Here is a 23,557-nt window from a genome sequence, read left to right as displayed (position 1 = left end):
TTTTTTGATCCAATCCGGTGCCGGTTCTAGCTCGGATCCGGCGGATCCGGTAGTCCGATTTCCGGATCCGACCATCACTAATTATATGTTTGTTGGTAACACTTTTAGTCTACTAACCGCAAAATATCAATATTTATATTAGCATATGTATTAATTTGAATAAAAAATAATAACTTAATTGTTTGTTGTTAGGCCCATAAGGATTAAAATACAAACACAGTCATTATAGACAAATCAGTAAATCTTTGTATAGTTATAAAATCAAATATTACATCAAATTGCCGGTAGCCAAAGAAAAATTAATAGTGCTGAATTAAGGTGGTTATATTGAATATATAGTTATGCTACAATCTATATAAATAAAATTAGAGTTTTGTCTGTACATTGCTCAGAATCATAAACTTTTAGGTTATTTTTACGTGTTATACATTAGAGAAACCGAAACAAGTCTCATCTAAATTTCTGTCTGTCTTCCAGTCTGTTACGACCCAAGAGCCATTTTACGCAGCCTACTCCTGAAAAACGAGAGTACCTATCAAGTTCCAAATCATTTTAATGCATTCACTGGATTGGCGAGATTGTCTTTAGCCAGTAAAATATGGCGTCACCACTTTGTAAATAAAATTACGGACGTTTAAAACCCCAATTTTGTGCGATTTTTGTAAAGTTTTCTCCCAATGTTTAGCACATATTCTTCTATGAAATAACGAACAGCTGTTCAAATCAAGATTATTTCTTCTAGCTGTCACTGATATGTTTACATTTAATGTTGTTTACAAATACCGCAACCATTTCCGATCACGTTTTGAAAGCAAATCCAAACCAATTAAGATTAAAAACGTTTTTCCATACATAATGGATTTAATTAATCGCAAGTGCAATAATTTGTAGGGTAACAGTAAATGAAAATAGAGATTCTTTGTGCATAAAATTGTTCTTGAGTTTTGATAACCGGGAAATAGACCTTGAATCAGTGTTGTATATTGCTGGGAAACTTACATTTTTTAAATGAGCGTTTTCAGTCAAGACTCGGCACACGACCGACGCGCGTCTACTTGTCCATAGTAAAAATAAAAGTAGGCCTACCGTGTATTTATGTTTTATTCGTTATGTGTATAAGTGTACAGTTCGTGTATGTGTTTCAAAAACTCCAAGATGCACCTAATGGGGAAGCTCAAGACCTTATATTAGGACTGATGATGGCGATTTAATTTCGCCGAAATGCATCTCCTGTAATAGGATACATTAGGATCGACCGGCGGACACAGGTAATTTAGCCCTTTATTGATTGTCATACCGATCCGGAACAACAACAAACGACATAAAATGAAGTTATGTATAATAAATAGTTTGGCCAGCATATCTGAAAATATGCAAACCAACTACTGTTCTTTATATAAGAAGGTTTCAACTGATACTATAAGATCCCCGTGCGTAGAACGGGTACACAGCTTGTGACAAATAAATTTGTTTATTTACATAAACAAACAACCCCAAAGATTGTAACGACAACGAGCTTCATACAACCTCAAATATATCTCAGTCACTTTGATTTACTGTCCCATAAAAGTAATTGCTTTTGGTATTTCTAAAAAAAGGAAACGAAAAGTTGACGCAAGGTATAGCAATGTCATTTTTTTACATTTCGGACATAGCAAAAAACAAAAGAAAAATTTAATTAAAAAATTTAAATCTAAAACAATTAAAAAACAATAAAAAAAAAACAATTAAAAAACAACTAAAAAGAAAACGGCTCTTTTAATTTGCGGTATGCTATTTATAGTACATATACAGTAGTTTATGCGTGATTGAACTTCAAACGAACAAACAAACACACAAACTTTTGCATTAATAATATTAGTAAGATGTATTAATTAAATATTAATTATTTGTACCTGTGGTGATTTTTATTAGACATTTATTGATGTAAATAAACAACAAAGTTACAAACCATCCGTCCAGTGTTTTTTATTTAAAAAGTACGTAGGCCTATTTGATTGGCTTTGTTTTCTGAACTAAAATATCTATTTCCTGATCTATTTTTAACACAAGTAGAAGAAACTTGTTTTGCTTGACTTTTGGAATTACCCACCACTGTAGCAGGACAATGTTTGAGACTTCCTACTTCCTGTGCACTTCCCACAGTTTGGAGGGCTATTTGAACTACTCATCCACAGAATAGTGATGTTTGTTTGAAATGAACTGATTTGCACTAATGTCTATTTATTTTGAAGAATGAACTTTACTTGGTTTTATAAACGGTTTCCTTTTTATCGAATGTAATTTTGATGGTTTGTAAAATTTTAGTTGTTGAGTTAACAAAAAACTTGGAGAGAGGAAATTTGTAGCATTTTATTTTTTCAATATTTTATTTTAGCTATTTTTTTTGTTAACTTCAAAAAACAATTTTACTACATTTCCTTAAATTAAAATATTTTATTCAAGCAATTTATACATTTTAGAAAATTATTTATTTGAGTAAAACTATGAAATTAAATTAAATTCAGAATAAAGCCAAATTTAACTTGAAAGTCTATAACAGGAATATTCTATGAAAATCACTGTACAGGTTGAAGCAAGGTGATGTGATCTGATTGGCTGGAATGTTCCAGAAGTTGTGAATTTTAGCCAATCAGAGAACAGTGCACAGTCAGCATGCTTTTTCTAAGTTGCATGCTCATTCTCTAACTGTCTGTCTTGTGAAGTAGTAGTTTGATGCATGTGACTAGCATAAAATTTGTTGTAATTTTAAAATTCCCCCTTTTGGGTAAGTAAGTTTCAAGTAGATATATTCATTTGCCTTGCTAAACCTAATTTTTGTAAACATGCCATATTCATCATTTTGTAACCAATTTGTTTGATGTTTTTTTAGTATAGGTACCTTTTTATCTTGAAATAATTTGCTCTTTAAAGAAGTGTATTTAAAGTAGAGTATTAATTACTTTTGGTTCTTTTTAGGGTTGACGTATTTGACATATTTGAAGTATTAATGAAGAATTTTACCATTTTAATTGTTTTGAAGTAAAATGTTTGTAACAACCCCTTTTCAAGTAAAGATTATAAAATGTAAAGGAAGATTTATTTTTACTTAATAAATTTCCAAGCATGAAGAAATTATGAATATTATTTTATTAATTACCTCCAAGAAAATATTTTATTAACTTTATATCAATCTAAATCAAGTGTAAGGTTGCTAGCAAGAAATAATTTAGTAACCCTACATAAATTGCGCCACTCTGCTAATGAACTCTACAGTAAAATAAATTAATTGTAAAAATGAGTATAAAAGTAGACTTTCTTTTAAAACAAGAGCTGCAGTATGAATTAAACACAAGAGGTATTGAGTTTGATCAAAATGATAATGTAGAAAAACTAAGAAAAAGTTTACGATCTGCCTTAAAATTAAAAATTCAACCTAGTGCTACAAACTTGGTAAATAAATTAAAAATCAAAGAAGAACTTGAAACAATAAAAGTTAATGTTGATGATTTGAAAGTAAAAGTAACCGAGTTAACTGAAGAAAGTACTAGGTTAAATCTAGTTTTGAGGTGTGAAAGCAAGATCCTACATTATAGTCACAGAGTAAATAACCTTTTGTTGTTTAAATCAGACGATCAAGTTAAGCAAGAGTTAAATTCCTTGAAAGATAAGTTGATAGAGATAAAAGATGCAATGGATAAAATTGATGTAGATGAGGGTCAAAAAACTAGTTTAGAGAGAAGAATTAGTGAGTCTAATGTAGAAGAGGAAAATTTTGATGAAGTTTTTACCGATAAAGTAAAAATAACTAACCCACCTAATAAAGTAGAGCATGAGGTTAAAAGTGTATGTGAAAGTGTGAGTAAAGACAGTACTAGTGCAATCCTATTCGCTAAACTACCTAATCCAGTTGATCATCACATAAAAAATGTCAAAACTTGTGATGGTCTAAACGATAATGAACTGTTGAGGTTTATTAAAAACATGTTAAAACTTAAAAATGAAACCCAGCTAACAGATGAACAAATTATAGCTCTTTGCTTAGGGTATGCCACTGGTCCATTGTATGCAAAAATTTTAGAGATCAAGAGTTTAAATCAAAATATAGATGTTTTGCATGGTAATCTACTTAACTACTTTGTGCCAATTAACTTAAGGGAAAATCTGAAAAGAGAAATGGTCACACGTCCCCAGGGAGTAAATGAGCCTTTAAGTTGCTATGTTCTAGAAGTTAAAGAAAATGCAACCTTGTTGAACTGTAGGTACTCAGAGAGAGAGTTAGTAGAATTTATCAAAATAGGAATGAACCCAGTCACTAGAATGAAACTTGTGGGTCTATCCATATCAAGTGATCCAACAGGGGTTGCTTGACCATTTTTAAAATAAATAATATTTTTATCCTAGATACCTCTATCAATTCTGGGTTCAAAAGTGATTTTAAAATTTTTTTATCTATTTTGTTACTCCTACGGCGGCCATTTTTGTTTTGCAGAACACGCAAATTTTTGCTCATGTAAGGGTTTGCGTTAACTTGCACAACTCCGTAACCATGAACACTAGAGTGATGAAACAAAAAGCATTTTAATCTGGAAGAAACAGCCTAAATATTATGTTCAGTACATATTTATTGAAATGTGTATCAAAAACAGTTTTAAACCCATCTCAACATTTCATGAGAAAACGGAAAAATTTCAACTTTTGAAGGCGTATTACCATTGGAACGAATAAAATCTCAGACTTGATTTTTTTTTTGTGTGTAGCAACTTAGTAGAACTGTTTGTATTTCAAATATCAACCATGAGACTTAATTCCTTTAAAAGTTATCATTTTTCAAAAACTGAAATTTTTTGAAAAATTCAAATTTTGAGTCTCAATATCTTTGTTGGGACAAAGTTTAAAAATCTGAAATTTTTACCAAAAACCCCTCTTATGGTTGTTATACTGCTGTATGAATTTCATCTTTGAGATTTACTTTTAAGCTAAGTTACAGTATCATGAAAATCGCAAAAACCCCATAAGCTCGGCCAACGCGGCTAGTACTGTAGGTAGCTTAAAAATTAATTTATAGGTGTAGTTAATTATTTTATTTAATGTAAACTTACCTAACTTACTTTAAAGTAATGTATAGCCTTTTCTTGCAAATTTCTTGTCTTATGTGAAATAAAAAAAAAAACTTTTTATCAGATTATTTTCATTCAGGTTTACACCTTTTTTTTCAATAGGCCTACATATTTTGAACTCATTTATTAATTTATTGAACCACTTTCATTTTAATAAAGAATATTAGAAATTTCACATACAAAAGCTGTTTGAAAGACAAGTTCTTAAAGTATAGGCCTACAACTTTTTTTACTTGTTAGTGTTTTTTGTTCTACTTTGATCATGCTAATTAGGAAGTTTGGATGTTTCTTCATTCAGTTTGGGTTTGTCCTTCCAGTGGTTTTTGTCAGTTAAAAGAGATTTAATTTTCTCAAAACTTTGTTTATAGGCACCCAAGCTTGGTCTTTCTAATTTGTTTTAAAGGCGGTTGGTTGTTGGTCCTGCTGGATCTTTATTTTGATAACTGATGTCAATCACCTCTGCCACCCACCACTGTCATACACAAATGCAATAGAGTCTTTGGTATGAAGTGTAATTTTTACAGCTTTCAGTTGCTAGTGAGGTTACGAAGCACCTAACATTACTACTGTCCGGTACAGGAATAAAACAATGGAAGCTTCTTGTTCCAGTAATCTTTAAACAGTTCTCAAATCGGTCCAGGAGTTTGTTGTTGTGGTGTTGAGTGATTTCTTCATCTCTATAAAAATGAATTATTTTGTTAAGAAAAACTGTGTTTTTTGACTCGACTTCCTGTAGGTACTGGAGACTGTATCAGTTCCCACAGAATATGAGTTATTTTTTTCAAAATACCACAATAAACACTTTATTGATTTGTGTTATACAGGTTACGGTCCTTTTAATCTAAATGGAAAATAAATTTTAAGACCTTAATATAAATAGAACTAACTAAGTTTTATTTAAGTTAAATGATGAATAAAACTTAAAATTTAGCAGGATTTTATTTATTTTTAGTAGGTACCATAGTGGTACATATAGGCCTAATTTGTACTTTGGGTACGAAGTTTAAGTTAAAAATCTGTTTTGGATTTTTGTAATGTACATTAAGATAAGCTTACATTAAATAAAATAATTACCTACACCTATAAATTAATCTTTAAGCTACCTACAGTACTAGCCACGTTGGCCGAGCTTATGGGTTTTTTGTGATTTTCATGATACTGTAACTTAGCTTAAAAGTAAATCTCAAAGATGAAATTCATACAGCAGTATAACAACCATAAGAGGGGTTTTTGGTAAAAATTTCAGATTTTTAAACTTTGTCCCAACAAAGATATTGAGACTCAAAATTTGAATTTTTCAAAAAGTTTCAGTTTTTGATAAATGATAACTTGTAAAGGAATTACGTCTCATGGTTGATATTTGAAATACAAACAGTTCTACTGAGTTGCTACACACACAAAAAAAATCAAGTCTGAGATTTTATTCGTTCCAATGGTAATACGCCTTCAAAAGTTGAAATTTTTCCGTTTTCTCATGAAATGTTGAGATGGGTTTTAAACTGTTTTTGATACACATTTCAATAAATATGTACTGAACATAATATTTAGGCTGTTTCTTCCAGATTAAAATGCTTTTTGTTTCATCACTCTAGTGTTGATGGTTACCGAGTTGTGCAAGTTAACGCAAACCCTTACATGAGCAAAAATTTGCGTGTTCCGCAAAACAAAAATGGCCGCCGTAGAAGTAACAAAAGAGATAAAAAAAAATTAAAATCACTTTTGAACCCAGAGTTGATAGAGGTATCTAGGATAAAATTATTATTTATTTTAAAAATGGTCAAGCAACCAATTATTTTATTTCTGGATCACTTGATATGGATTGACCCTTGTGTTTGCTAGCACCCCAAACTCATTTGAAGATTTAGATGCACTATGTGTCCAAGTACAAAATGTTAGTTATGAAGATCATAGGAGAAGTAATGTTATGGTTAACTTGCCCCACAGAGATAGTAACCAATTAAGACCGATTCAGAAATGTTACAACTGGTCACATAGCTAAACATTGTTTCAGACGGAATGTGAATAACACTTTTCCGGAAAATAGAAGCAATCCAAAAAACGGAGTAGGACGGAGGGTTTCGGAATCAACGTAAACTCATGGAAATCCTCCGGATACAAAACTCGGATATTTACAAATAGGAATTATGTTAGGGCAGCAAATAACAGTGAGCATAAGAAGTATCGCAAATTTATTAGTAAACTTAATCACGAGGTAGTGTCTATGCAAGTAGATAGATGGAATAACAAGTCTAATAACATTTGCATTGTCCCTAGAGTAAAAGTGCAGTTTGGAAATAAAATCAAAGAAAATGTATTAATAGACTCAGGTAGTAGTATCAACTTGATGAATGAAAGTTTATTTAAAAGACTGCAAACAAATTCTGTAGTTCAAAGATTAGATAAGGGAGTTGTAAATTGTTTATCAGCTAACAATGGGAAGATCAATGTGATAGGAAAATGCTCAGTGAAGATAAAAATAAATAGATTTTCCTGGAATGTGACATTTTATGTAGCAAGTGATTTAAGTTTGAATGCTCTATTAGGTGTTGGTTTCATGAAACAGTCAAAAATGGTGTTGGATATAAACAATGACCTTTGTTATTTTGATTTTGAGCCAGGACTTAAAATTTCACTATATAGCAATGCATGTGTTGTAAATATTGTAAATAGTAGTGTAAGTAGCAAAATCACTGTTGGCTGTCATAATGCATGCAGTTCAGTGCAGAAATTGATAAACGACTATCCTAAGGTTTTTACCAATAAAATCGGTGAGGCTATCGACTTTGAACTAGAATTAAAGGTTAAAGACTATGAAGTAGTTAGATTAAAGACATATCCGCTAAACCCACCCAAAATGAAAATAATGAAAGAAATTATTGATGATTTGTTGCTACAGGGAGTAATTAGGCCTAGTCTGTCTCAATACTGTAGTCCTAGCTTCTTGGTTAAACGTGGAAATTCTGACAAATTTAGATTAGTAATCAACTATGGTGAATTGAACAACAAGTTAGAGCGGATTAATTACCCTATAGGCGATGTCCAGGAAATGTATCATTATTTGAGAGATAGTGAATACTTTACAGTCTTAGATTTGTGTAATAGTTTTCACCAAATTAAACTGTCGGAAAACTGCAAACACCTGACTGCGTTCACTACTCCATTTGCCAGCTACGAGTGGAATAGGATACCTTTTGGTCTACACTGTGGATCTGGGGTGTTATCAGCTTACATGAATCGGATCTTTGAAGATATAAAATTCAAGTTTGTCATGAATTTTGTGGATGACCTTATCATTTACTCTAAAACTCTAGAAGAACATTTAGAACATCTGCGGATAGTGACTGATAGACTTAGCAAGTTTAACTTAACTGTGAACCCAGAGAAAGGAAGTTTTGTTTGTAAAGAAATTAAATTTCTAGGTCAAATTGTTAGTAAAAACAGCATAAGCATCGATCCGGACAGAACTGTTGCGATAAGAAATTGCAAACCGCCAACAGATGCCAAGGGAGTCAGTCGGTTCATTGGCATGACATCATATTTTTCTAAATACATTCCAGAATATGCCAAACTTGCTGCTCCGTTGAATGACCTAAGAAGAAAAAGTAAAAAGTTTGTTTGGACAGATGAGTGTCAAAAAAGTTTTGAACTATTAAAGGGCAGTATTACAAACCCTCCCACCCTGGAAATTCCTGATTATGACAAACCATTTATCCTCCATTGTGATGCAAGTGACAAAGCCACAGGGAGTTGTTTACTTCAGGAAAGCGATGAAGGACTTAAACCCATAGCGTACTACTCGAAGAAGTTTACAGAGTCAGAAAGATGCCTATCTGTTTACCACAAGGAAGCTCTAGCAGTAGTTTGTGCAATAAACAAATTCAGAAACTATCTAGAGATCAAACCATTTTCATTAGTAACAGATAACAGTGCATTAGCTTGGGTATTATCTCACTTCAGAAAGCTTGGAAAACTTGGAAGATGGGTTGAAACTATACTGAGTCTACCATTCAAGATCAAGCTAGTTAAAAGCCAAGATAATGCGATTGCGGATTTTTTGTCTCGTCACTTCGAAAACAAGAGTGAAGTACTACAGAACATAAATCTAATGGAAGAAAAGGAAAAAGGGAAGAACTCAATTAAAACAGGAGAGGAGATGGTATTGAACATAAAAGATTTTCCAGTGACATTTGCAGATTTTAAGGAGTTTCAGAAGGAAGAAGGAGAACTAAGAAGAATCGTTGAAAGTATAGAGAAGGGAGAAAATAGTAATAAGTTTTCTTTGAGTAAAGGAGTTCTAATGTACCAAGCAAATGATAGAGACAGTAAGAAAATCTACCTACCATCAAGTTTGTTAGACATGGTGTTCAAATACTACCATAACTCACTATCAGGATGTCATCTTGGAGTATTTAAGACACTGAGGAAAATATCTGCATGCTTTTATCACCCTGAGTTAAAGGAGGAAGTAAAAAAAAGGATAAAGAATTGCGATTTATGTCATATGGGAAAACCAAGTGGTAGAATCTATCAAGGACCATTGATATCAGGACAATCTGTTAAAACTATGGACAAAATTTATGTTGATGTTTTTGGACCTTTGAACAGAACCCAACGAATGAACAATAATCTTTTGATTATAGTGGATGACTTTAGTAAATTCACTTGGATTTATGCAATGAGAGACTGCACATCAAAATCAATAATCAGAGTGTTAAGTAGTGTAGTGTTCAAAAATTTTTCACTTTGTAAAGAGATTGTGACTGACAATGCTACTTACTTTACTAGTGGGGAATTTAAAAATTTTTTGTTCACTAAAGGGATTGTACATAGAACTATTACACCATATGTCCCGAGGAGTAACAAATCTGAGCGATATTTGAGGACAATTAAATCAATTTTCCAAATTTACTTTCATAACAAGCAGCAACAATGGGATAGGGACTTAACAGACATTCAGTTATGCCTTAACTGTGCTTGTAATGAATCAACCAAGTCCACACCGTTTGAGTTAGTGTTTAATTACAGTCCGAACAACTCTTTAACTAATATTTGGAAAATCCATGAACTTGTAAATGATAATGTAAATCCTAATGATCTAGCTGAGAAGTTAAGAAAGGCCATTGTAAATAATAGGTTAAGAATAAATCAAAACAAAAGACTTGCAAGGTACGCTGATGAAAAGACAATGCATCCTTTTAGACAGGGATCTATAGTGTACATGAAAACTTATTATTTAAGTGACAAATCGAAGAAGTTTCAGTCCAAGTGTGCTTTAAGATTTGATGGGCCTTACAAAATACTTTTGTTTATATCTGAAGTCTCATGTGTAATTCAAAAGTTGGATGACCCTAGTATTGTGAAACGAGCCCATATATCTCAATTGAAGCTAAAAGGAACATAAAAAGGAGTAAAAGGAGAACAAAATGTATAGTATCAAGAAGTAAAAAGTAAAAGAAGTAAAAGTAGATTTTTTTACTATGAAGAAGTATAAAGTAAACAAAATTGAAGATAAAATAAGGTAACTATGGTATAAGGTATGAGGTATGTCTGTAAAATGGTTAACTATTTTAAGTATTTTAATTTACTCGATGAAATGTTATTAGGTAGATGAAGGAGTTTGTTTTATATTTTTTGTTTAGTAAAAAAAAGGTAAATTATTTTATTTTCATGTTAACAAATTTGAGAAAGTCAAGAGAGTTTTCTTTAAAATGAGTAATTGCTTTATGGTTATTATTTTAATGGTTTTATTTTAGTAAATGGGAAGCTGATTAGAATTAATTTTAAATGTTTCAGAACAAACATATGTTATTCAGTAATTATCTTTGCTCTGAGTAAATGTAAAACTTATTAGAAGTTTTATTCCGAGTCTTTTAATGTTGTTTCAAGCATCTCTAATAAATGATCTATAATCTGGGCTAATGTTTGGTATCCAGATACATTGCTGATTGTGTAAAACAAAGAAATATAAAATTATACAATGTAAGAGTGGAGGTTTTTTTTATTGTTATGAACTATTGTAAAACTCACGGAATGTATTGTTAATCCATGAATCAACTGTTACACTTTCACACTCTCTCACTGAACACTATTTCACTTTACATTGACACTGACTCTAACACTTTGACACTTCACTTCCCCGGGGTTGACACTTACTTGATTACAACACTTCTCACACTCACACTTCACTTGAAACTTTTCACACTTGAGTTACTTACACTGAGTTTGTGAACTTTAACGAATTACTACTATTTAATAGTTGATTTTGGAATAACAAGCATCAAACACAACTGTGCATTTAAAGATCTTGCAATACACTGTATTAATTGAATGTTTAAAGTTTGTTGAAGGTATTTGAGAGTTTGTCTTGCTTGGAGAGCTGAACTGATAAGGCTTGGCATGTTAACACAAGTAGAAGAAACTTGTTTTGCTTGACTTTTGGAATTACCCACCACTGTAGCAGGACAATGTTTGAGACTTCCTACTTCCTGTGCACTTCCCACAGTTTGGAGGGCTATTTGAACTACTCATCCACAGAATAGTGATGTTTGTTTGAAATGAACTGATTTGCACTAATGTCTATTTATTTTGAAGAATGAACTTTACTTGGTTTTATAAACGGTTTCCTTTTTATCGAATGTAATTTTGATGGTTTGTAAAATTTTAGTTGTTGAGTTAACAAAAAACTTGGAGAGAGGAAATTTGTAGCATTTTATTTTTTCAATATTTTATTTTAGCTATTTTTTTTGTTAACTTCAAAAAACAATTTTACTACATTTCCTTAAATTAAAATATTTTATTCAAGCAATTTATACATTTTAGAAAATTATTTATTTGAGTAAAACTATGAAATTAAATTAAATTCAGAATAAAGCCAAATTTAACTTGAAAGTCTATAACAGGAATATTCTATGAAAATCACTGTACAGGTTGAAGCAAGGTGATGTGATCTGATTGGCTGGAATGTTCCAGAAGTTGTGAATTTTAGCCAATCAGAGAACAGTGCACAGTCAGCATGCTTTTTCTAAGTTGCATGCTCATTCTCTAACTGTCTGTCCTTGTGAAGTAGTAGTTTGATGCATGTGACTAGCATAAAATTTGTTGTAATTTTAAAATTCCCCCTTTTGGGTAAGTAAGTTTCAAGTAGATATATTCATTTGCCTTGCTAAACCTAATTTTTGTAAACATGCCATATTTATCATTTTGTAACCAATTTGTTTGATGTTTTTTTAGTATAGGTACCTTTTTATCTTGAAATAATTTGCTCTTTAAAGAAGTGTATTTAAAGTAGAGTATTAATTACTTTTGGTTCTTTTTAGGGTTGACGTATTTGACGTATTTGACGTATTTGACATATTTGAAGTATTAATGAAGAATTTTACCATTTTAATTGTTTTGAAGTAAAATGTTTGTAACAACCCCTTTTCAAGTAAAGATTATAAAATGTAAAGGAAGATTTATTTTTACTTAATAAATTTCAAAGCATGAAGAAATTATGAATATTATTTTATTAATTACCTCCAAGAAAATATTTTATTAACTTTATATCAATCTAAATCAAGTGTAAGGTTGCTAGCAAGAAATAATTTAGTAACCCTACAACGTCATGTTAATACGTTTACTTCCTTAAATTAAGAAGGTCACTATCTCCAATTAACAGGCTCGTAGCAAAAATTAAAAGTTTCACAATTCAAATCGTTTCTACTTTTGGAACCGTAAAATCAGAACACTGCATTTACAGCCGACTTCATTTAACGTTCTGTTATCTACATTCTTCAAAAATGTAAACATTGTGAAACTTTGGAATCCCATGGGGCGAAACTCAAAGAAAACATGTTAAAAGGAATCGGTAGGCCTATATGTGTTAACTAGGTATAGGGCTACCTCTTGAATTTATAATATAGATAATAAATCGAAAAATAAAGAAAATATAAGTTGATTGATTATTGGCTCTTATAAAAGTACAAACAATCAAGGAACATGATTTGATTAAGTAACCACACATCACTGAGTCTATATCTTCATTCTTTCTTGTAAAATTCGCTTTGATTGTGGCCATATGAAATATGGAAGTAAGATTTCACTGTACAACGAGCTCAGTAAGCTCGAGAACCAACAATAAGTTGGAAATAACCGGCCAAACCTTCAACCATCCAGTGGCTCGCTAGTCGCTAAGGTTGTACCCCAGGTCGGTCGGTAGCCCATCAATGGAACCCGTTAGGGTTAGGCTCGCCGCTGCCTCTCGCCGCAAGAGAGACAAGAATTTTGCCTTGTTCCACCCGCCCTTTGATTGTTTGAGGCGGGAAAACTATTTGTGTGCTACGGCCCGCGCAACACAGGATATTGTTTTCGTATTAGTTGGCCTTTTTCCAAGATGTCTGTTAGCTTTCATGGACTCCCTTGAAGAATAATTCAAAACTACAAAGAACATTTCTAATCCCACATTATATTAGATATTTATATCACTTTGGTGTTTGAAAAAATTGTTTTGGACGATAAATTCAGTAGCTGCTTGAAATTATCCAAGATGGCCGCTTGCCTCAAGGACTCAACAATACTTGTGCGAATATAAAGCAATAAATTCCCCCCCCCCCCTTGCGCTTGCGAATTAGCTTGGTACATATTTGTATTCACAGTTGGAAGGACCGATCGCCATTAAGACGACCAAAGATTACATGGGCATTTAGGTATTTAACCTGTAGAATATTAATTGTTAAGTAATCTGGAAGACAACAAATTAAAATGAAGCGCGAAAGATTGGTTATGAGAGTGCTCAATGCCTGAAGCATAATCTGTTTGGTTGAGGTGCGGATTTTCATGCTTGTAGAACAAATAAATATTACAAAGTAGAAGGGCCGGGGTGAAATTGACTGAAGTGATGGGATACCCGTGTGGATTTTCATTGACTGGATTCCAGTGGTACCTATGCGGTAAGGCTAGGATTATACTAGGACGCTGGCGTCCGGGATGCTGGCGTCCGAGAGGCTAGCGTCCCACCTCGAGCCGAAAAATGACGTGATTTGTGTTGGGATGCTAGCCTCTCTGACTGCCATTTTATTTCAATGTTTAGTCACTTTTTGTTTATATCTATTTAAATAACATTAAGTTTAACGAGTACCAAGGTTTGATGCTTAAAGGGGGCTAATAAAGTGTGTTTTTAGTAAAATACTGTATTATTAGCATAGTATAAAACAAATCGTCCAAGTTTAATCAAAATATATCCATACACAAGCAAATTCCAACACATAACCACATTTTCTATAAGAATAACATGACAATTTTTAATATACTCTTTTTTTGAAATTTCTCCATAACTAATAACAGTACAAAAACACTTAAATATACTAAATCATTTGTTTTTAAGCTCATTAAAATTGTCTAGAGAGAAATTGGGAATTTTTCAGTTTTATGGGTCAAAAATGACAAGCCCCTTTTTTAGCACATAAAACCCCGTTCCCAAGGTCTGTTCATGCTGGTTCGCGAACTCATTCAAGTTTATCCCACCCCTCACCTTAAAACAGAATTTCTTCAAAATAGGACAAAAGTTACTCCAGTTATCGCATTTACAGACATATAATATTTAAATCTATACGAACGGGTGGTGTTAATGGCCTCTGGGGACATCAAAATGAAAAAGTAAATCGGTCCCGGGCCTAAGTCTTACCATGTCACCTACGGTAATAGCTTCGAGCGTCCGGTGGCTCTTTTTAGCATCCGACGCTAGCATCCATAGTATAATCGCCCCCATTTGATTTAATGCCCCGTTAGCGTCCCGGACGCTGGCCTCTCGGACGCCAGCGTCCTAGTATAATCCTAGCCTAAAATATATAGTGACTGGCTTAGCAGCACAAATTTTACGTGACTGGCTTTCCCATGCAAATGCGGAGGTGACTGCATTAGCTTAGCAGTTTTTACGTAATTATATTTTTGTATTTTTAAGAAAAAAAGAGATATATACGTTCAGAAATGTCTAGGCTTAATATATTAACCAATATATAATATATATATACAGTTCAACCTCGGTATAACGAATCTGAAGGGACCGAACTGAATATTCGTTATATCAAGGATTTCGTTAAAACGAGGTTCGTTATATTGAGGTTAGGTTTAAAGGAATTTCGCTAAGTCGAGGTTTGGAACCAGCATCAGTCAATATAGGTCGTGATTTGATCTCATTAAAACACAATTTAAGTAGCATAGTCTACAATACTTTACAGTACACTGTTTACATTGTAATGTAGAACCTCGATTATCTGGTGTACTAAAGGGTAGGAATCTTTAATATTGCGCAATCATGACATTTCTAGTCATTGACCTTGGTACAGGTTACAAACTGTAAAAGTTTAAAATCACAGCTTTCTCTAACCCACCTAAAACCTATCCAAACACTGTATTGTATAGCAATAAACCACGTAAAGAACAAAACAAAACTGTACCGAGTAAGCTACTGATCGTGATAGGCCGGTAGCTAGTGGTGCTACAGTACTGCTTTAAATCACAACAGAGGAATGTCAATACTGTAATAATCATCAACTATGGAATTGGTGTTGCCTTAGTTTAAACAAATCGTATTGAAAATAATAAAATTATTAGATGATAAGTCGTTATAAAAGTGTATAATCATAGCCAACTTAAAGATAATAAAAACACTCGTAAAAGGAATGTTAAGATAACGATGTTTCTATTCTTTCTCTTTGCTTTGTTCTTCTATTTTTTTCTTTCTTAGGTTTTTCTTCATCCAAAAATTGTACAATTCACCATATTTACTTATCACCCAATCACAGCTTACTACACATTACGCCGTCAATAGTCCTCAGTGAATGAAATCAGTTCTCAGATGCGAACATAGCGCGCATGCAGCTACGACAGCAGACAGCGATGAGTTAAAATGGAGCAGACAAATGTTAGCGCGAGCGATGACGTCGCCTTTCCATTTAATTTGATAAAGAAACTGATTTTTCAAAAATAATAATGGGGGTGGGGGGTTCGTTGTATCGAGGGAGGGACGCAGAAAATTCGTTAAGTAGAGGTTAAATTCGCTATGTAGAGGTTCTGACAATGATAAATTCGTTATATTTAGGTGTCTTATTTTAGCCGGGATCATGAAAAATTCGTTAAATCAAGGTCGTTGATATAGTTTGTTCGTTATGTAGAGGTAAGACATACATTGTGTCTTATGGAGAGTTCTAGGGGATTCAAAAAAATTCGTTATATCAAGGAATTTGTTATATCGAGGTTCGTTATATCAAGGTTAGACTGTATATCATAGTCTTGAAATATATTGGGGGTGCAACTGACTGCCTTCCAGTGTATATTTTGTCACAACACTATCATTCCATTTACAAAATTGTATTTATATCCAATATGGCGGATCCAAGATGTCGGCCAAAAACATATTCCCTATCGAAATGAAGTACTAACCACCCAATTAATATCGGGGCTGGTCCCAAGTTGATTTCTCGAAAAATGTGCATAAAAAATGCATGTGGTAACTATTTAATTTTTTCAATGTTGGGAAAAGCCGCCATTTTAAATTGTGATTTTAGGGGTTTTCCCGTGGACCGATTTTCATTAACTTTTAGTATGTCACTCTGCACACCCTCAACACTATAAAATGAAACCATAAAACTTCTTCTTACAATTTTTTAAGGTCATATCATATATTATTTTACTCTGACTTCATGCATATTATGGGAATACAACTCAACTGTTACAAAATCCCTTCACACTTCATTACATACTACCTGCTTTATAATTTTTCTTAAAAATTGATAATCCTTTTGGATTAAAAATGATTCAGTACCAGTACATCAGAATTGGTCAAACCTCGCTAATCCTAGGTTCGAAGCAAAGGCAGGTGTTCTGAAATACTAATATTAGTGTCCAGCTGACTTGTAAACAGAAAGACCTGGGAATTATGCAGAAGTTTTGATAACCAAGAATTTAATGTGAATTTTGTATGGAACCAAAAAATTCGCAACATGGGCCAGTATCCAATGGCCAATTGTTCAACCATAATTAACAATATATCATTGGTTATTTCCTAAAGCCGCCTTGTACACTAGAAAAGAACACAGTTGCGGTAGATGATCACGGGTCTGGCCGCAACCACAGTAGATAATAGCAGACATTTCTGTGACTGCTAAAACATATATAATCAGCAGGATCATTGTTTTAATTTTGTAATAAATTTTACAACATTTAAGGTTAACATAAACAATTTGGTAATCGTAAAAGGGGTTGGTTTAGGCCTACAATTAGTTTTGATTAGTTTGACTCTGGAATATATTTATAATTTTAATTACAATAGATGTTGTTTTGTTCTCAGCATGACTGATGGAGCCCAGCAAGCCTTGCGCCGTACAATGGAGATATACAGCCACACCACAAGATTCGCCCTTGCCTGCAATAACAGTGAGAAAATCATAGAGCCTATCCAGGTCTGTTGGATTTGAACAATCTCTTGACTATTCAAATTTTTTTATTTAGCCAAGAAATCCTGAAAAAGTCCCTCATTAAGTAGTAGTTAGGGTTGACTAAAAATTGACATATTTTTTGTAGTGATGGGCGGATCCAAGAAAATGTCGGATCTTGAAAAATTCAGATCCGGATCTTCGGATCCAGATACACACGGTCATAAGGGCGGGTAAAAAAAAAAACGTAATTAACAGAATGCCAATTTAAATCATACTGTTTAAAATTAAATTGGTAATGTTCAAAGGTTAATACATGTTATATATAGAGTTATCTCCAGTTGAGCCCATAATCCCTCATTTTTTGGGGACACTAACACTTTTCAAAATCATAAAATACTGTTAATACTGTTGAAACTTTGTCCTAAGTTTGCATGACCACCAAAAATGTATCTGGGTGGGTATATATTACTATAGTTCGATCTTGAGAATGCTATATCGTGGTTTTTGCATGCAGCATCCAATTTATATATGCCTGGATCACCTCTTGTTAATCTCTTGCTTAAATTCGTTCCAGGTCCACAGTACTGATAGCCGGATATGTGAAGTTCTACAGGTAAAATATCCTGTGTCTGTGTACAAGAAGACTATACTGTGTTCTAACTTAGAAAAATATTAGATGGGGGAGTCTTGACATTTTTATTCACCCTGTATGGACACAGATAATCTTCTTGTATACAGACACAGGGTATTTTACCTGTAGAGTTTCACATACCCGGCTATCAGTACTGTAGACCTGGAAACAAATTTAAGGAAGAGATAAACAAGGGGCGATCCAGGCATACAAGACCGATTTTTTCCCTATTTTTTTACTAACACAAAGCTGTATGTATCCATGTACAAGACCGATTAACCGAATAACACGGCGGTAAAAATTATTACCGGTGGAAGTGCATATTATCATCATCATTAGCATCATTACTGAGGACCTGGAACAAAATTCGGCGGTAAAATTATTACCGGTGGAAGTGCATATGCACAAATATCTTACTGTGGACCTGGAACAAAATAGAAAAAACAGCTATATACAGTACTGTGTATTTGCTCGACTCTCGATAGTCCAGATTTTTCGTAATCCGGACCGGACGTCCGCCACATTAGTCCGGATGAGCGTACATGGACACAGACAGCTTTGTGTTAGTAAAAAAATTGGGAAAAAATCGGATCCTTCGAAACCGGATCCAGCCCAAGATCCAGAATTTTTTGGATCCGATGGGGTGCCGGTTCTAGCTTGGATCCGGCGGATCCGGTAGTCCGATATCCGGATCTGACCATCACTAATTTTTAGGCAACTTTAGTGTATTAATTGATTTTAAAGATCTTGAATAGAGACACTTTTAAAACTCTTTAAAAGATAAGTAGGCTATAGAAGTAAATCATCCGCATCTTGGAACTCTGGTGTTAAGTGCTTTTAGTGAATTACCTGGGAATATCAGTGAATTTCCCGGGTAGGGAATAAGCAATTGCCATAGGTCTCATAGTAAGAGTTAGACCCAAGACCTCTTCACTCTTTGATAGTTTTGATGTCCTCATTTATATATAGGCCTATAGTGGATGTTGTTATTGGCCTCTGGGGACATCAAAAGGAAAAAGTAAAATGGTCCTGAATTAATTTCTATTCAATACTCAATAAAAAAGGACAAAAAGGGTACTCTAGTTTTTATGTTTATTTATGTATTAATTGTTATTAAATATCTACATGTAATATGTTTGTATTTATCCGATTTTAATGTAATTTCTTACAAACATCCTATAAACATAAACCTACATAAACCCTGGTTTTTTTGGAGGGTTAAACTTTTATGGGGTTTAGCTAAGGAATATTTTTACTTTTATTACTTAACCCCTTTTTCCAATGAATACATTTTCCATTAGTTTGAAAAACAAGTCAATTTTTCTACAAAATAATCCCAAAAGACATATAAACACTACTTCTGACTACATTATAGTTACACATTACTGTTAGGTACTAATTATCGTTTTATAATAGGTTAGTTTATCCTTTGGTGATATTTTATATTGAAAAATGTGTTATTATTTATCAAATAAAAGTGTAAAAGGCTAATAATTTCATCACCGGTGCTCGTAGGTCCCACGTGTATTTATTGTCATGATATGATTTCAACAGATTTCTAACAAAATATTAATGCTTCTAGTCCCGATGCTGTATTTTGAGATACAACAAACTAAGTGATGCCCAACTACTAGGAAAAATCAATGAAATATGTGAAAAAGAACAGGTAAGTTCTTAGGTCTCACTCTATTATTCGTAAAGGCCAGTGCTTGATTTGTATGAAAATAGGTGCCAGAACTGTAACCTGTTTAATGTGATTAGTACCTATTTATTCCAATATTTTTATCTTTTCGAAAGAGAGGGTACCGGAATAGCGTTTTGCCACATTCTGTCGCATTCCGCCGCAAATCAAGCACTGGTAAAGGCTGCTAGGTTTCCGTAAATTAGCTAAAGATAAGCCAATTTGGTCCACCTTTTTAAAGGTCACCAATCATTTCCACTCAGTATTTTAAGCTTTAGTGATTCATTCCTGAATGAATTGATAGTATTCTAAACTGTAATATGATCTGTACTATTTAAAGCTATTATTAGTTTTATGTCTCTAGTTGAAATTAATAAATGATCTCAAAAAAAAAAAAAAAAAAAAATTCTGGGATTAGGAATGGCCGTTACTTGAGGACTATTAAAAATAATTGAACAATTTGGACTTTCAATTGAAGGGAAAAGAACAAAGTTTTTTCCCCATATAATAATACGTTTCATTTAATAAAATTCAAATTGTCATCAATCTTCTGTACGCTTAGGGTCATCGACAAGTTTAATCTGACGTCTTTGAAGGCATCTGAATTTTGTAGGCATCAAGTCTCCATATTTTACGAATAGCATTGTGGAGTGTTGATTTAGGTATATTTAACTGAAGACTTTGTCGGGCATCAATTTTTTCAGGCTTCTGATGAAGAATTGTCAGATTTCTTTGACTTTGTCATCACTTGTTTTTGTCCGGACAGGTTCTTTTAAAAACACTTCCTGTGTCACAAAACTGGTTAATCCTGCAACAAATTGCTTTATAATCGTGTGAATTTTACCCTCCATACGTAAATCTAAACCGACGCCTCTTACTAAAAAACTCACGATTGAAACTAAGTGAACAACAGAACATACTGCACCTTGTGTTACACCGTAAACATCGTACTGGTGTCAGGCATCAGGATCTGTTTTGCACATGCCAAATTCAACGTCTCTTACCTCGTTACATGGGAAACAAAACATAGTTATTTCAACTCTAATTTGACATTCAAATCATTTAGTTATTTTCCCAAGTACTGACCGTTTAAAATCCCGGCATTATTTTTCGGATACCTTGTAGTAGTAGGACCATCATAAAGATATATAATTTAGCCTCTCTATTGATGTGTGAAACCAAACCACAAATCTCAAAACTATCAAAACTTTGGGCAAGTTTTGGTTTTGCAGGGTGTCTAGTAGTCGGGAAAATCGGGAAAGTCGGGAATTAGTATTGAATTTCAAAATGGTCTTGAAAAGTCGGGATTTAGTCTTAAATTTGATTACAAAGTCGGGAATTTTCATGATTTTGGCGCGATCGTCGTCTTGCGTTTACGTAACTGCGAAAGCCAATGATGATGATGTCTACACAGCCTCGGGAAATGTTCACGATTTTGCCGCGATAGTGGACGACGACGATGACGTTTCCGAAACCACGAGAGACGACGAAGACGTTTCTGTGACAGCGGGAGACGACGATGACGTTACCGTGACCGCGGGAGACGACGATGATATCTGCTCGGCCGCGGGAAATGTTCATGATTTTGTCGCGATCGTGGACGACGACGATGACGTTTCCGTGACCGCGGGAGACGACGATGATGTCTACACGGCCGCGGGAAATGTTCATAATTTTGCCGTGATCGCGGACGACGACGATAACGTTTCCGAAACCACGAGAGACGACGATGACGTTTCTTTGACAGCGGGAGACGACGATGACGTTTTTGTGACCGCGGGAGACGACGATGATATCTGCTCGGCCGCGGGAAATGTTCATGATTTTGTCGCGATCGTGGACGACGACGATGACGTTTCTGTGACCGCAGGAGATGACGATGACGTTTCCGTGACCGTGGGAGACGACGATGGTATCTGCTGGGCCGGGGGAAATGTTCATGATTTTGTCGCGATCGCGGACGACGACGATGTCGTTTCCGTGACCGCGGGAGATGACGATGACGTTTCCGTGACCACGGGAGACGACGATGATGTCTACACGGCCGCGGGAAATGTTCATGATTTTGCCGTGATCGCGGACGACGACGATAACGTTTCCGAAACCACGAGAGACGACGATGACGTTTCTTTGACAGTGGGAGACGACGATGACGTTTCCGTGACCGCGGGAGACGACGATGATATCTGCTCGGCCGCGGAAAATGTTCATGATTTTGTTGCGATCGTGGACGACGACGATGACGTTTCCGTGACCGCGGGAGATGACGATGACGTTTCCGTGACCGTGGGAGACGACGATGATGTCCACACGGCCGCGGGAAATGTTCATGATTTTGCCGTGATCGCGGACGACGACGATAACGTTTCCGTGACCGCGGGAGATGACGGTGATGTCTAAACAGCCGCGGAAATGTTCATGATTTTGCCGCGATCGCGGACGACGACGACGACGTTTCCATGACTGCGGGAGATGACGATGACGTTTCCGTGACCGCGGGAGATGACGATGACGTTTCCGTGACCGCGGGAGATGACGATGACGTTTCCATGACCGCGGGAGACGACGATGAAGTTTCCGTGACCGCGTGAGACGACGATGGTATCTGCTCGGCAGGGGGAAATGTTCATGATTTTGTCGCGATTGCGGACGACGACGATGTCGTTTCTGTAACCGCTGCAGTCAATGATGATGTCTAAACGTACGGTACGCGGAATATTTCATGATAAAAAAAACCAAATTTTATAGTTAGAATTTGTTATTGCTGCATTATTCTTTACTTGAAAACACCACATTATCATAATACTACTTTATGACATAGACAGGGGTTGGTGTAGTATTAGTGTCGGTATCAAGAATCGCGAATCGATACATTTTTGTATCAACACCCACTAATTGTTGAAAAAACTAGTCTTGAAAAATCTAGAATTAGTCTTGAAAAGTCTGGAATTAGTCTTAAATTTTATAATGGAAATAAACTAGACACCCTTAAAATAAAGTTTCCTCTAATTTATAAATAGGCTTATAAGTATTTATCTAAGTCATTTCTTAGTTTTTGTATTTATTTGAAATTCCATGAAATTGTCTTAGTTAACTCATTAGTTTATAATTTTTTTTTATTACTACCTAGCCTACATCTTGGTCTACAAATACTCTTTGTAAGGTAAGTTTTTCCCCCCAAGTGAGTAAAAACTAACTTCCTATATAATGACATTTTCTCACTAATTATATATCTTCAAAATTTGTTTAACTATGAAAAAGTCACCAAGTCTAGCTGAAAACATAATCATAAATGAGGATATTTTTGAAATACAGAATAACTAATCAAACAATATTTTTAACACTTTTATTTCTCAACTTTTTTCCCTTGAAAATGTCAACAGTTTTTCACTTATTTTTAATAAAGATTATCACTTATAATTGTTTTAAAGAAGTCCAGATGTGTGAACTTGAAGAGCAGACAAGAGACATAAGTCACTGCCACAAAAACTCTTCTCTACTGTGAATGAATGAACTGTTTATTGTGTGAAGCCCCACCCACCGTCTAACGGGACATGGGGGAGGAAAAGAGAAAGTTTGGCAGAATTTGTCCTTGTTCTAAAGCCTGGTTCACATGCCCTCCCTCACCCTCAGCCTCAGTCGCTTGCAGATTTCCATTACACAAGAGTGTTAATTATTTTGAAATACTGTAAATGTTTGAATTTGACTATGATGAGATCTAATGAAGTTTCCT

At 34.2% G+C, this 23,557-nt stretch overlaps 1 protein-coding gene across 1 annotated transcript in view; it reads left to right on the top strand.

The window, feature by feature from the left end:
- LOC128996383 (replication factor C subunit 2) overlaps positions 1-23,557 on the top strand; it is a 96,406-nt gene that overhangs the window by 3,259 nt on the left and 69,590 nt on the right. The window contains exons 2-3 of the mRNA XM_054421685.1: positions 17,425-17,536; positions 19,726-19,809. Of these exons, the coding sequence (XP_054277660.1) occupies positions 17,425-17,536; positions 19,726-19,809 (196 nt within the window). The remainder of the gene's footprint in view (positions 1-17,424; positions 17,537-19,725; positions 19,810-23,557) is intronic.

This window comes from Macrosteles quadrilineatus, unplaced genomic scaffold (genome assembly GCF_028750875.1).
Source record: "Macrosteles quadrilineatus isolate MER2022 unplaced genomic scaffold, UCM_ALF_1.0 Scaffold_1__1_contigs__length_201487025, whole genome shotgun sequence".
Taxonomy (NCBI): domain Eukaryota; kingdom Metazoa; phylum Arthropoda; class Insecta; order Hemiptera; family Cicadellidae; genus Macrosteles; species Macrosteles quadrilineatus.
Note: the sequence above shows the minus strand (reverse complement) of the source record. Positions and strands in the feature narration are given on the sequence as shown.